Below are 15,651 nucleotides of genomic sequence, written 5' to 3' on the forward strand. Positions count from 1 at the left end.
GTGAACCCTTAACCGTTCATTTATTCATTTGCTTGTTTTTAAGAGCCTGAGTTTTGTAAATGATGTGGAAGAGAAGAGGGCTGCTGTCACTTAGCAACCCTGTCTGGTTCAGGAACAAAATGTTTTGCTGTTGGAATCTGTGCAGTGCTGCCACAAAACATTCCTGTCTGGGTAGGAGCAGGGGTGGCTCAGTTCTGGGGAGGTTTGGTGCCATCCAAGTTGGGTGTTCCTGGTGATGCATTTGTGAGATGTGTCCGTGCCAGTATTTGTGCCCGTTAAGATTTCTGTTGTCTACCTCATTATTTTGTCTGTTGTGGCCAAGTAAACATTTCCAAATGGCTTCAATAAAGCAAAAATATGTTTTGCATTAATGGTACAAAATAATTTCTGCCTTAAATGATTTGTGATACTGCACTTTTCAATATTTAGTACCAGTCATGTACAAACCTTCTGAGAGATTACATTAGCATCCCTAGAGGAAAAGAAGCCAAATCCTTCAATGCCTGAAGATTTCCTGACTTACTGCTTTTGAATGATGATGGCACTTGATAATGTAGCTCTTAATGAGTGATAGCATGATGAGTGTAATTGGAATACATCTTCCTTTTTTAAACACCCTGGATTTGCTGAGATTAAAAATACCATCAAGCAATCATACTTCTTGAATGCAAAGTGAAATTCACTCTGTTCCTCATCCACCTGCTAGTAAATCAGGTTTCCAGAAGGCAAGCTGGGTCCACGTTTCCAGCATGAAATTGAGAACTCCTTCAGTTGTTCTGCGTGCCTTTGGCTGAATATGCCTTCCAGAGTGCAAATCTCTGGTCAGTGAGTCTTTTTATTGCTAGTCCATGCTGAGCAAAGAATTGTGCTCACATTCACAAAGGTATTGTTTGAACACTAGTTACTTTAACTACTGTACTTTCAACTAAGAAACTGCAAGAGCATCATCATCACTTAAAAGATGCAGCCAGCAATACAAGATAGAAGGTTACCTCCTATTTTCTTGCAGCCATACAAAAGGCAAAATTACAAACCTTACTATGAATAGTTCTGACTGTAGGAGGAACAAAGATAATCTATCACAGTCACCAGAAAAGTCTATCCTAGAAGTTGTTGGAAGGTAATCACCTTATGCATCTCCAGTCCTGAATTTATTACTGTCAGGTTCGAGTCGTGCTGTTGATTTTTGTCACATGGACACAGGACTGAAGTAACACAGGAATACTTACTCTGTGGTTTGTTGCAGTATACATGTTCAGTTACCCTGGGCCGAAACTGGCTGGGTGCTTCCAGCAGGAGTTTTTGAGGTCCCCTACATTCTCTGTTATGATATATAAAGAAAAAAATTCTTTAATATAAGAGTAATAGATCATTGGAATAGACTGTCCAGAGAGGTAGTGGAGGCCCCAACCCTGGAGTCTTTCAAGGTCAGGCTTGGTAGGGCCCTGGGCAACCTGACCTAGGTAGAAAAATTCCTACTTGTGTAGGGAGATTGGACCAGATGACCTCCAGAGGTCCCTTCCAGCCTAAAGCATTCTATGATTCCATGATTCTGGAATCTCTCATATTTGTTTTAATATTTGATGTTCATGCTCATGTAGTTGTGTTGCAAAGTGGTGATAGACCTCTGTCACTCAAGCCTGGAGATATAGCTGGTTCTCTGGATTTGAGATGCTCTGAGCTTTTACAGGAGTCCCAAATGTAATGCACTTGTAGAGCTCCCTGTGAGCCAGCACTCTGGCTGAAAGCTGAACTCTGGCTTCTGGGGTGCAAAGAGGAGCAGCAGAGTCCCACATCTGCCTTGGGTGTTCAGCCAATGTATTCCACGTAGGGAGATCTTACTGGCAACAATGTTTATTTAAAAGATTACTGATGAAAAGCTAAAAACTAAGATGAGAAATAGCACTGCTTTTCCATATGTCTGCAAGATCACTGCTGACTTCTAGAACTGAGTCTGCTAATTTCTGCAATGACATGTAGGTCTGAATCAGCATAACTGTTCTGCTTTCAGTACACCCATCCTGATTTATTCTGACTGAAAGAACAAAGTTTGCAGCAGTTTTGGTGTATACATAATAGGCCTTTTGTACAGTTGTAGGTGGAGGGATGGCTGGAGTGTGTCGAATTCAGTGAAAAGGTTCCCATTGACTCCAGGGGACTTTGAATTATACCCTGACTCAGCAAGCACTTTAATGTAGGCTTTAGCTCACTGTTTCAGGTTCACCAAAGTCACTGGGACTGTTCCAGAAGGTGAAGTTAAGCATGAGCAGCACTTACAGGCTCTGGACCATAAAAACCTGGTTTTCTCCCTTTTTCTATTTTCCTCTCTGCATGCATATATACACACAAACATTCTCTTTCCATAAATATAAAAAAATCTAACTTGCTGAGTATATCTCTTGATGAAGAAGGTGTACTTAAAATAAAGAATGCTAATTTATACATGGCTTGCAGATCAATAAGATCTCAGTAGAAAGTATCATACTTTTTATATAAAGAGTAATGTATGATTCAGTGAGTGATTTTTTGGCTTCAGTTCCCTATAGTTCTGCCTTAGTTTGCTGTGCATTCTGAAATGCACCAGCTCTGGTTGTAGTCACATTTCAAAGCCTACCTGCGTGGAGGGAACTGTGCTGCCTTTTAGATCCTTGCAGAAGGCTCTTTCCTCTGGGCCAGTGTTGGTTTTAACTTGTTTGAGATGTCTATTCTAATGTAGTACAGCTTGAAAGGAGATGGAATGCATTTTGCTTTCCAGTTACTGGCTGTAAACATGACTTTTTATATTTGTGTGCTGTAGTAATATGCTCAGATGTCTTGAAATTTGGAGTTAGTATAAAACCATTATACTTGCACAGATGGGATTTGTTCTACTGATCTTGTTTTGTGCTATTATTTTTCAGGCAATTTAGCTTGACTGGTCAAGTTAAATTAGTTGAAGTTTGAATGTTATTTCATACCAGTTCCCTGTGAGCTTCCAGTGAGTTTCTGGGTATAGTTCAATAATTCTGTGTTTATGTCTATGTTGCTGAGTTTTAACTCTATAAAAATTTGCATCCACAGCTATTTTAGACAAGTATGGACTAATGAGTCTAGCTAGTGTAGCCTCTTAGGAAGTTATTGTCCTTTAAGTGTCCATTGTGCTTCTACACCAACACCTGCTTCCACAACAGTGAAACCAGTAAAAGCACATGCATTAGGATACAAATGTTTACACTATGTCATAAAACCTGCCCACCTTCTTCTCCAGTCCAAAATAAGCCACCATGCTAAAGCAGTTCAGACAAGGGCAGATACTCTCTTCTGATTGTATCCACCATCAGGCAGTAACAAAAAGCTGGAAATAATAATATCTTGGATGACTTCCATAGTTAACTGGGAAAGCCTGGGTTTACTTGTATCCTTTTCTTACTCTCTCTTCATCTGGTGTTTGTAATGTCATAGCAAGGAGGTGTCCTGAAGCAAAACCAAACCCACTTTTAGCTGACAGTGTCTGGTGCATTTAATTTGTCCCACCCTCCCCTCTTTTTGGTCAGAATCCACAGTTGTGAATTGCTTTAGCAGACTGAAAACAAATTAGTAGGTCACATGTCAGACTAGCAGGTAACTTCTGAGGATTTATGGATCTATAGACTCTTTCCTATCTGTATGTGTGGGAGGCAACCAAAGCTGGCTCAAGTCTGCTTTGGATGGTACTTTCTTTGAAGGTGTCTGTGGAGACTTGACTTGTTTAATTTTTATTTGAGTGGTAGTGAGGCCAGTTTGAAGCTACCAGATCAAAGTGAGTCAGGAAAACTTGAGTAAAAAACACAGAGAGACTACTGTACTTTGAAAATAACTTATGGAGCCATTATTCATCTGGTCAGGCAACCATGTAATATTTCTAATAATTTGTGATTATATGGATTATTATAATGCAATAACTTGTCCTTTTGGTACTGTGTCAATGTGGTATTGTGCACTGGCATAATAATGTTGTCGTGTGTTGCTACTTAGATATCAAAAGTAAGGTGTTTCTTCAGGAGGCTTCAATCAGTTGTTGGTATTGCTGAACTGCTTTGTACTAATATGTTGATGGTGACGAAAGAATTCTTTAAAAATGTTTGTATTAATTTAGAAGACATAACTTACAGGTCTGTAGCAGATTGCTGCCTGCATAAAGGAGCTGCTAATGATACTAAAATTCCAGACCCTTTTGATTAAGAAATAATCTGTTGTTCTCAGCTTGTTTGCTTTAGGTTTCGAGTCTAATGAAGCTGTGTGGGAGGCAGAAACCCTGTCACTCCTGTGGGATGATTTTTATTTTTATTTTCATTCAAACCTTAGCACAAGTACTTAAGTCATCTCAGCAGGGGGGGTCATTGGTTCATGGAATTTTTAGGTGAATCTTCAGAGCTGAAACTGGAACACAAAGGACTAAAACTAGATAGTATGTGCATCAGTCTTCCAGGTTGTCATGAGATGAAGCTGCTAGTGGTTTTATCCATAGTGAGTTTCTGCTTACTCTTCTTCAGTACTGGATCCTGTTCCTCCTGTCTGCTGGTCCGACTGTGTAGGAAAAATTCATTAATAAATGTCAGACAAATCCTAAACATGCCACCCTACACAGAGGTCTGTGGGAAGGGGAATGATGTTATGGAAGTGACCAGTTGGTCTACCTCACCTCTCTCTTGCCGCCTTTTTTGTGGATGAAAAGAAGACAGGCTGAACAACAGGACTGATTGGCATGGCATGGCCTGGTCTGTAGGTAAAATGCTTCTTGGGGAACAGTTTGTGGGCTACTGATGGTATTTTGTGTGACTGGATTTTATAAGCAGGTACGTACTAAATGCTAGAGTGTCAGGGAACCTGGAACAGCCATTGCTGTGTTCATTCAGGCTAGATCATTCCAGTTGTTTTGAGGTTGGTCAAATGGATTATCCCCGTGTAATACAGTTAGATCTCATGAACACATTTTTTATGTAGAATAAGAGTTCATTATGGGGTATTAGTACAGGAGCATAATTTTCTGTCCATGTAGACAAACCTCAAATTTGCATACACTCCCAGCAATGATGTAACTGTGATTTTGATATTTGTCCTGTTTCAGAACTGTGTGGAGCGTTCTGAGTAAAAATGCCTTATAATGCTGCTGCTTTTGCTTTCACCAGAGGCCAGCAGAAACTGTAGAGGAAGAAGAAAATGCAGAAGAGGAAAACGACAGAGGAGAGGAGTCATATAAAGGAGAGGGAGAATATCCAGAAGTGAATAGAGCGGAAAGTGGGGAAGCTATTAAAGAAAGAGGTGAAGCACAAGAAAACAAGAAGAAATTAAATGAGAGTTATGAAGATGAAGCAGAAGAAACAGAGAATGTTAACCAAGCAGAGGAAGAGGAACTTATCCATCTAAATGGCAAGAAAAATGAAGAAAATGGTGAGGGAATGGACCACTCAAATGACCAAGGTGATCTTCAGCCTGAAGAAGTAAAAGAGGATTCTGACAGTCAGAACCAGGTGAGTGTTTGTTGTTTCATTTTGTTGTTCTGAAATTATTGCTCCTCATTCACCTCAGCCTTAGGCTTCTCCTAGGCTTCTTAGACTTAGCTAGTCTTTAAGTAGCTCTCTCCTGATAAGGTCCATGAGAGAGAGCATTTATGAGAACTTCAGTTTGTGAAAAAGCTGTTTTCCATATGTATAGATCAGTTACCTCAGTAATTACATTATATGCCCTCCAACTGAGAAAGCAGATGTTTCTCCTGTTTGATGAGTCTGCATCTCCCACTTTACTGAGTAAGCTGTATTTTGAAAAAAGTAATAAGAAAAATTCTTGCAGTTTCCAGAAAAGCATGATCATTATATATTTCCACACTACACTGTCCTTTAGCACAGAGCAGGATTGTGTTGATGAGACCACAGTGCCTTGTTATTTTGATGAGCTGACTTTCATAGAAGTTGCATTTCATAAAGGTCTCTTGCCATTACTTTGTGGAATTTTTAATCTTTTTTTTCTGAGAAACTGGAAAAGACAGTGGAGATGAATAAGATTCTCAAAGCAAGAAGCTTTAGTTGGTTTAAAAGCAAACACCCTTTTAATTTAGGAGACATGGTAACATGCTGCTGGCTCAGATGGAGGCACACAGCCCCCCAAAATAAACTGGGCTACCCTGTCACATGAACTGACCAGCAAACAGAATGTGGGAAGCTAACCTTGTTGTTTCATGGGGATAATCCAGATAAGAGTGGGATTCTTGAGTATGAGAAGCAGAACAGCTTTCTGCATATTCCCTGCCTATAGGCTGCTGAAAAACAAAATCTTCTGCAGCTTCTTGTGGCACTGGGAATAGTTTCCTGCACCTTGCAACTGGGCTTTCTTCTGTTTCTGTATGACATGCAGGAACATTTTTCAATTAAGAGAGCTGAGTAATGTGACAATTTCATGGGCCCTGAGTTTATTCTGTGCTTGATATATTGATTGCTTTTAGAAAAGCTGGAATTATCTGTGGAGAAGTGGAGAAAGTGAGTGAGCGTTCATTTTAAATGAGTATGTGGGTAGCTGGATGTTTGATGAAAGAATTGGGGGAGAACCTCTAAGTTGATTACTTTCTCCTTTGGAGTGTATATAAAACATTAACATGATCACTCTCAGAAAACATTTTTTCACATTAAGAATACCTTGTGGAAATTTTCATGTGAAGTGATAAAACTACATAGAAAGAAAATTAAATCTTTGTCACCTGATGAAGTTAACAGTACCTGTCCTTTCTCTCTAGGTTGATTCCCATCTTGAAAAGGCATCCACAAATCCAAGGGTGACAATCACCAGCCCACAGGAAAGTGAAAAAAATGACCAAAGCAATGACTATCCTGAAGTTGCATAGATAAAAAAAAATGTAATGAGAAGAGAATGAAAGATTATAATAATTTAAATATAAAGCATGTTATTTTTTGTGATTGTATAATGGGAATATAGGGGTGCCCATGTATTGAGTCTTGAGATGCTAGTGTTGTATGGACTGATATAGAAAACAAACATTAATAGCTATTAGAAGAGCAAAGAATTATTTTTACAAGATGAGATTTTCCCATAAAATTTGAGGGGAGAAATACAAGGGTACCAAACTTAATGTCAAAACTTCTTTGCAGATTTTTTCAGAGAATAGAAATAATATTTTACTTTTAATGAGGACGTATGTATTTTTTCCTTTAAAATTCCAGATGATATATATGATCTCCAGGCACAAAAAAACAAACAAAGCAAAACCAGGCCTGGATTCAGAGTGAAATTGCCCTGAAACTGTTGCTGTCGATGGAGCCATTTTAATATGAAACACTTTGGGATGAGCCTGCCAGTTTTCTGTAAAAGTCAGCAACAGTTGCTGCACTTATGAATCCTTTATGTAACCTAAATGATTGGAAGTGTGTTGTCATCTTTTTGAGCAAGCTGGCTCCTGATAGGCTGTGGCTTAATTTGCTCTAGTAAATAAGGCATTGATCCACAGTATTAGTTCTCTTAATGACACCAATTCCATTGCTCTAATTGTTTCTCTGTTAGTAATGGGAATAATTTGTAATTCATAGAAATCCAGCCCTGAGCATAATTTCATTAATTATGCAAAAGAAATAGTGGGTTTCCTTATCTCTAATGCTTGTAAATTATTAGTATGAGAAACTAAATGTCACTTTTGTTGCCTTCATGCCATTAAAACAAAAAAATACATTTATGAACAAATTGAACTTGAAGCACTGTGTGAGGAATGTGAAGAACCACTTGTCATGACTGAAACTGATACAAACATCTTCATTTTTCCTACTATTATTTTTCTAAAGGAAAATCTGTTGGCATCTTTCAGCATTTTTATGACTATTGGCAATGTAAGTATAAACCCCATAATGTTGAAAACAACATGAACAGGGTTAGAACAGTTTGCCCTGTGGCATTTCTCAATTGTCTATGATTTGTATGTCCTTTGTTGAACTGAAAAAGATCTGAGGGTATATTACATTTGTGAGCAGTTCAAAATAAGGTCCTGATTGAGCCAAGCTCTTGAGCTATGCATGCTTCTTTTATTTGATACATCAATTTAGCCTGTGCTCAAATATCTTTGATTTCACTGGGATTAAAGAAAACATTTAAAGTTATGCAGAAGTAAAAAACAAACACCCCCCCAAAAAAAACCCAAAACAAACCAACAATAAAACACAACAGAATGAATAAAATAACTTGCTAGTTAATACCTGCTAGTTAATCCTGCATTGGAATAATATCTCCAGGAGCATTAAAAGCCCTCAAACCAAGCCCTTAACCAGACAGAGAAGGAAGCTCTCACTTCAGGGAGCTTAGGGGAACTTGCTGCTGAACTTTCTGTAGGAAGCTGGCCAAGGATAATGTCTAATGTGTCCACCACTTAGAGCTGAGTAGCTCATACTCTTACCAGTAAGCATGGGCTTAAATGTTCTGCTGGACCCAGACAAGGGGCAGTGATCTCGTGTCGACACTGCTGTGAATGAACTGGCTCTTTGCTAGAAGCTAATGGTGTTCCAAATGCAGGACTCTACTTGCTGTCATCTTATTGCATGTTTAAGACCTAAAAAACCTCTGAGATGTTCTTCATCCTCAAAAGTCTGAAGTTAAATCGACACTCAAAAATATCTAATGGAGATAATTTATTTGGAGAGTATTCGCCTCAAAATGTTGTACTTAGAAATAATTAGAAGAAACTGAGGGATTTGTGTGGTGATACTTTTCTTCCTTTGGTTTCTATTTACAGTTTCTGTCTACCAACAGTTTCAGTGATATTTTCGCTCTTCCCCAAATGTTTGGTGTCTTCCATGCTTAAAAAACTTATAGCAATAAGAGTAATTTAAAAGCTTAAGCTAAATTCTAGGGAAGTGTAATACAATAATTTTCTTGTATGGGAACATGAAATCCCTTTAAGCGTTATTCAGCCTTTAAAATGTTTCCCCCCTCTGTTTTCTTGTAAGAATGACAGGATATATTTCTTCAGAATAACAAATCAGACTTCATGGAAATAGAGATACAACCATTTTACCATTCACCTTACAACACTGACAAACACGAATTTTGTACCAGGTTCTTCTATAGACAGAAATTAGTTTATGCATAAAAACCAATTCTGATGTTAAAGTAGAAATTAAACAAGAAGTATACATGTGGTCTTGCTAATAGTTCTTCTGTCTGGATTTGCTGTGTGTGATGACTTAACACAGTTTTACATGAGAAATACATTATTTTGTTAAGCTTATATAATGTTATTTTATTAAGCTTATGTGCAACAGTTCTGAGGCTTTTTTTAAGACTTGTTTTCTTGGTTTGGTTTTATTTTTAAAAGTAATTTGCTATTAAAGAGAACTGGCATAAATCTTGCTGTGTTTTGTCTCATACCAAGGCCTGCTTGATGTTAAGTTTGTCTTTGGGTGACTGACTTTATAAACCTGGAGATTTTGCAGCAATAGGATTCTCCCATAACTAGAACTTAAAAAAAAAATAAAACAAAACCAAAAACCAAACAGATATGGCAGTTTTTGTAATCTAACTGTGAAAGAAAATATGCTGACAATACAGCTGTCACCTAGTTGTAAATCTTACTTATAAATCTAAGAAAACAGCACAGTTAAACTGGCCACTGATTTTTAATGTCATAATGCAGGTTAGGACTGGATTGTTGGTGTGTATGCACTGTTCAGCTGATACTCAGCACAAAACATCTGTTTTATCTGTTCTCTGTTCATGCTTGAGAAAACTACCAAAACTTTTAGATCCCTCCCTGCTGAAATTCCTGATTTCAACAAAGCATTAAAATATGTGCTTAATCCCCAAGGACTGCAGCGTTCATTAAATGTGATTGAACGCTTCAGTGCTTTGACATATCGGAGCCAAAATAAGGTTTGTTTCTGTAAAGAAATGGGTGAAAATAAGGAAAATATAGTCCCCAATCAGTCTATTCTAAAGTTATATGTCTTGTTATATAGTTAGTGATGGGAAAAAAAATCACTGATTATAGCTGAAATTTCCTATAATTTTACAAGAAAATATAGCTAAATCTAGTAATAACGAACCTCCTGAAAAGGATGAAATATCTTTTAAAGCTGGGTGTATTCTTTGGTGCTTTCCTGAGCCAAGCTCAGAATTCTTGAAAACCTGAAGTAAAATAAAAAACAGCAGCCTAAAACTGACTGGGAGCTATATGGGTCACAAGGAAGTGGTCAGGATTTGTAAAAATCAAGAAGAAAGTATGTCTTTACTACAACACATGGTGCCAAAGCTTTCAAAGGCCTTTAGTACTAGCTACCGTGAGAGAACATCTGATTTAAAGAAGAGAGCATTTTGAAACAGTAGGCAGACTTCCAACAACCTCTGAGGAATGCTTTTATATGTTCATATCTTTCTTGCAGTCACCTACAGCTGTGATCACACTTAGCTCTAATATTTACAATTTTATAAATGAATCCCTAATTCAATTATACTTTTTCCTTGTCCTCAGTGGGAACAAAATTTAATTCAAAACACAGATTTTATTAGTTAAGAGATTCTACTCTCTAATCCTAAAAAGGTTTCAAAATCTCTTGTTTGGTATAAAGTAGAAAGAATCTAATTCTCTATAAAATGACTCACAGTTCTGTATATCAAGAATGTACAGATTCATGATTCTGGTTAACAGGTTTTTAAAGGCACGGGTTTTTATTCATACTGGTGATTTCCAGGACAGTGGTACTGCCCTGTTCTCGGCCTCCAGGTGTGCAGAAAAGCACCAACCAGGTCTTCAAACCATCACTTAACACATTTGCCTTGGTGGTTGTACTGTCTCTAGTCCTCTAGGCTCTTCAGGCTGGGACTGGAGAAAAATTCTCCTCCAGAGGATGATACAAAATACATGAGATGCTGGTTGAGACACCCTTAATGGAAGAGGCATCTCAAGAATTAGGCTAAAACTGGATGATGTGGAAGGATAACTTGAGTCCACTTGAGATCCACTTCAAAATCCTTCCCATTCCTCTGCTACTTTGAAGAAGCTGACTTTCACAGAAGGAGAAACTTTGGCTGGTGCTTGCAAAAGACAATAATAGTGTGCAATAAAGCAGAAATAACCTAACAGCAAAGAACTGTTGGGCTGTGTCCAAATGTTATTCTCTCTTCAGCAGGGTCTCATTTCATAGAATCAGAATTATAGAGTCATAGAATGGTTTGGGTTGGAAGGGATTTTAAAGATCATCTAGTTCCAACCCCCCTGCCATGGGCAGGGACACCTCTCACTAGACCAGGTTGCTCAAAACCCATCCACCCTGGTCTGGAACACCTTCAGTAATGGAACATCCACAGCTTCCCTGGGAAACCTCTTCCAGTATCTCATCACCCTCATAGTGAAGAGCTCCCTTACATCTAAATCTACCCTCTTCCATTTTGAAGCCATTACCCCTCATCCTTGTACAAAGCCCCTCCCCAGCTTTCTTGTAGGCCCCCTGCAGATACTGGAAGGCCACAATAAGGTCTCTCAAGAGCCTCCTCTTCTCCAGGCTGAACAGCCCCAGCTCTCTCAGCCTGTCCTTGCAGAAGAGGTGCTCCAGCCCTCTGATCATTGTCATGACCCTCCTCTGGACCCACTTGAGCAGGTCCACGTCCTTCTTGTGTTGAGGGCTGCAGAGCTGGTATGCTGGCTGCAGCCTACCCTGCTTATCTCCCTTCCCTTCTGTGGGGGGAGCAGCCTCCAGCCCCGCCCTAGCTGTAGCCATAGCTCTCGTGGGGCTGTGCTGGCTCTGCCCTTCCCAGCACAGGTGAGTTGTGTGAGTGAGGCTCAGACCCCCTGTGTCTTACAGCTGCAGACCAGGAACTGTGGTTGATCAGGAGAAGATAAGCTGCGAGGAATGCTTGGGAGTGCTGCTTGAGAGGCTGGGAAGAGCTATTCCTGGGGGATATAAGGACCCCAGCCTTCAACTGAAGCAGTTTTGTGGAAGAACCAGCTGAGTGTCACAGAAGCAAGGAGCTGGGAGTTATGCTTGAGGTAGGAGGGAATGGCTGTTCTGTTAGCAAGTACTTGGGGGGTGGGTACCACCCCTTTGCTGTTGTGCTCCCATGGGTGAGTGGATTCTCCTGCTCTTGAGGGAAGAAAGTATCTTCAGGCCTCAGTGAAATGCACATTTTTCTGCTTGTCTTAGTTGGGAAGGACTCTGATTTGGCTAGAGACCTGACTGATTTAAACTCCTCTGCCTCAGTGATAAAGTGGTGGTGTCAGAGATGAGCTGAGATGCTGCCACTGCACTTTAGATACCAAGCTCAGTGTCCCTGTGTAGAAGTTGCCCATGTTCCTCTACTGCCATGGGTCATAGTTTCATTGCTGTATTCCACCTCTGGATCTTTCTGTTTCTCTGCTGAATTTGCTTCTTTCAGCTTGGTTGTAAGAAAAGATACCCCTAAAAATGATGCCTGTGCTCCACATTACTTCTCTCTTAGAAATTGTTGGTGCAAGGCTGGTGTCCTGAGAGAAACCTGAGCTTTAAACCTTCCCCTGGCATCCTCTTATTGCTTCCACTGCCCCCTCTAGAGTTAGCACCAATTAGGAATTAACTTGGTAAGCCAAGGGCCAGGATTTGCATCCCCTGTTCCAAAGTAGTCTCCTTCTGCAGAGGAAAAGAAGCAGGTGAAGGCTGGTCCTCCTTTCCGTGCGACACAAGGCCTAGCTCACAGTGGCTGGAGGTTCTGTTGTTCAGAGCATCCTGACTGTGTAGTTTTACGTGGCTTATCCCAGGGCAAGGAAGCAGCTAAACCTCGTGGGTGCTTCTGGCTGGGGACCTCGCCCTCAAGCACATCTGGTGCTGGCAGATGGTCCTGTGTGTGCAAAGGGAGCAGCTGTCTGCTGAGGCGGCACTGTGCCTGCTCGGGGAGTTAGAGCCTTTCCCTGGCAGAGCCTCAAGTGCGAGTTTCAGAGGGCAAACTGAGGCAGAGGGGGTTTTGCATAGAAGGTATAGGTGTTTTTTTGGGAGCAACGGGTAGTTCATCTCAAAGGCCTTAATACTGGTGTCATTTTTTTTTTACTTCCCAACACCTATCCAGACTCAGATGCACCACTGCAGCTCCACAGCAGGGAGAGCCACCGTGCTGCACAGGGCCCCTGAACTTGGCTGCTGGTGGGTGAGCAGGTGCCTGGCTGGGGCAGGAGGGACTGCTCTATGCTGGCTCTGCTCTAGTCAGGCCACATCTGGAGTGCTGTGTGGAGTTCTGGGCATCCCAGTTCGAGAGAGGCAGGGAACTACTGGCAGGAGTCCAAGGGAGGGCTGTGAGGGTGATGATGGGACTGGAGTATTGCTCTGATGAGGAAAGGCTGAGAGTCCTGGGGCCGTTTAGCCTGGAGAAGAGCAGGCTGAGAGGGGATCTTATCAATGCTTATAAGTATCTAAAGGGTGGGCATCCAGAGGATGGGACCAGTCTCTTTTCAGTGGTGCCCAGTGATAGGACGAGGGGCAAAGGGCACAAAATACAGCACAGGAGGTTCTATCGAAACAAGGAAGAACCTCTTTACTGTGAGGGTGCCGGAGCACTGGAACAGGCTGCCCAGAGACGCTGTGGAGTCTCCTTCCCGGGTGAGATTCAAACCCCTCCACATTCATGTGGAACCTGCTTTATCAGGGAGGTTGGACTGGATGGTCCCCAGAGGCCCCTTCCAGCCCCTGCCATTGTGTGATTCTGTGGCATGCTGACTGACCACAGTGTTTGCCATGGCTTTCAGACAAACGCCTGCTTCTCTGGGAGCCTTTTGCTTCCACTTCCGCCAGCAACTGGAAAGCACTACACGTAACACTCTGCTGTCAGGGCTCCCAGGCTGAAAGCAGTGCCAGGGACATGTGCCCATGGGTGTTCACCTCCATCCAGCTTGGTTCATTCCCCTGGCATGGAGTGCTTGCAGCAGCTCTGCCCCCTTACTCCTCACTCCTGCCCAAAAGCTGCAAGCCTGTGCTGTACTAACTGCCTCTCTGCAGCCTCCCTGCAGAGCAGATCTGGAGATACTTGGTATACGCTTTGCAGACAACCTATGTGAACAGACCTGGCAGTATACCAGACAATGAGGGGCCAGAGCTCTTTCAACATGGATGCATCTGCAGAGAAAAAAACCATCTGGCTATCAGCTCTGAAGCTACTTTTGAGCTGAGGCCTTTGGCTTCAGGCAGGTGAACTTCTGTGTGACTTAGAGGATGCTTTAGTGTCCCACCTTGGGCTAAGTGTGTGTGGTGTCTGAGGAAAGAGCAGTTTGGTTCAGAGGGCAGTGCTGGGGCAGTCCTCTCTGCTGGAGGGATGCTGGTAGGGTACAGGACCCAGAGAATGCTCCATGTCAGTGCAGAGATTTGGTGGCAGCTCATGTAAGATACGTGGTTAAACACAAGACACGTTTAAACCAACTGACTCAACCTATTGCTCTCCACAGTTGTGTAGCTTCCTGGAAGTTAGTACAAGCTACTTGCTGTCCCTTCTTTTGTGATTTTGAGCTACGTGGAGGCTTGTTACATGTGCTGCAATCATCTTTCTTTAAAAGGTGTTTTCTCTGAGGGACCAAGCTCTTACCACAGCCTGTGTCATAAGTGCTCCAAGAGAAGGTGATGTCTTACCCCAGGGAAATCTGAGACCTTGGCTCTTGAGGCATGTAGAAGTTCATGTGGCTCCAATGGAGTTCTTGGAAAAATGCTGGAGCTGCCCCTGCCCTCATAGCTGAGCTATGAGAAGCTGGCACTGGCTCCTGTGGATGCCTCTGCTCTGCTCAGCACTGATGATGTGCCTTGCTCTCAGTGAGCTTGGCCACCTCTGCTGTGCAAGAGGAGATGCAGATGAGCCCACCTGATTGTGGACTCCCAAAGCAGTGAGCCAGAGGTCCAGTCAGCCTCTATGGGATGGATGCTGGAGGACTCTCTGGTACACACTTCTTGGAGACAGTGGCAGTGTTCAGCAGCCTTTGAAGTGAGGGGTTTTGTCTTGGCACAAACTCGGTGCCCCTTCAGGAGAAATGCTTTTGCAAGGGGTTGGGTTGAACCCAGTCTGAGCTGGAGCTATTGGAAGACATTTCTTTATCATAGTATATTAAAGGGAAAAAAAAGTGTCCTCACACTAGAGATAATGCACTTGTCCAGCAATGAACTCCTCATGCTTGTTTAGCCATCAGAACATTGATGTTAAAAGTTGATTTATTGTTTTCTAAAGTCTTCTTCCATGAAGATTTTAGCCACTGTGTTTTTGTTGCTCTAGTCACAGGTGTTAAACCTGTAGTGTTTTCCTGGGCTTTCAATGTTCACTGACTGCCTCTTCTGATATTCATGGACATAGGAACTACATTGATGCTTGAAATGCTGTGTGTCACCAGCTCTCACCCAGGGACTCCTCCCTGCTTGCCTCTCTCCCCACTCCCCTGCCCTCCCTGTGCCAACATTTCAGGCAGGTACATTCTGCACCACCTCCAGGACACGCCTGGGGCAGGGGTCCCTCTCACCTCACCCCTGCTGCTGTCCCAAACCTAGACACAGGTTTAGGAAAAAAAATATCAGGGCTTGAGGTTCCTGAAGGAGGCAGGGAGAGAAAAGGCAGCAGATGCTGAAGTCATTAGGTGAGCAGATGCAGGGAAATGATGACATTCCAGAAATGGCTCTTACCTGCTGACCAGCATCCTCCAAGCCTCAGGCT

General features: G+C 41.9%; 1 protein-coding gene across 1 annotated transcript in view; it reads left to right on the forward strand.

The window, feature by feature from the left end:
- The window catches only part of LOC103773433 (doublecortin domain-containing protein 2-like), a gene marked incomplete at its 5' end in the record, with an annotated part of 56,996 nt that extends 50,143 nt beyond the window's left edge, over positions 1–6,853 (forward strand). Inside the window, 2 exon segments of the mRNA XM_008940801.1 lie at positions 5,148–5,489; positions 6,746–6,853. Coding sequence (XP_008939049.1) covers positions 5,148–5,489; positions 6,746–6,853 — 450 coding nt within the window.
- Between the last annotated feature and the right edge of the window lie 8,798 nt (positions 6,854–15,651).

The sequence above is a fragment of the Merops nubicus genome, unplaced genomic scaffold, assembly GCF_000691845.1.
Source record: "Merops nubicus isolate BGI_N331 unplaced genomic scaffold, ASM69184v1 scaffold6325, whole genome shotgun sequence".
Taxonomy (NCBI): domain Eukaryota; kingdom Metazoa; phylum Chordata; class Aves; order Coraciiformes; family Meropidae; genus Merops; species Merops nubicus.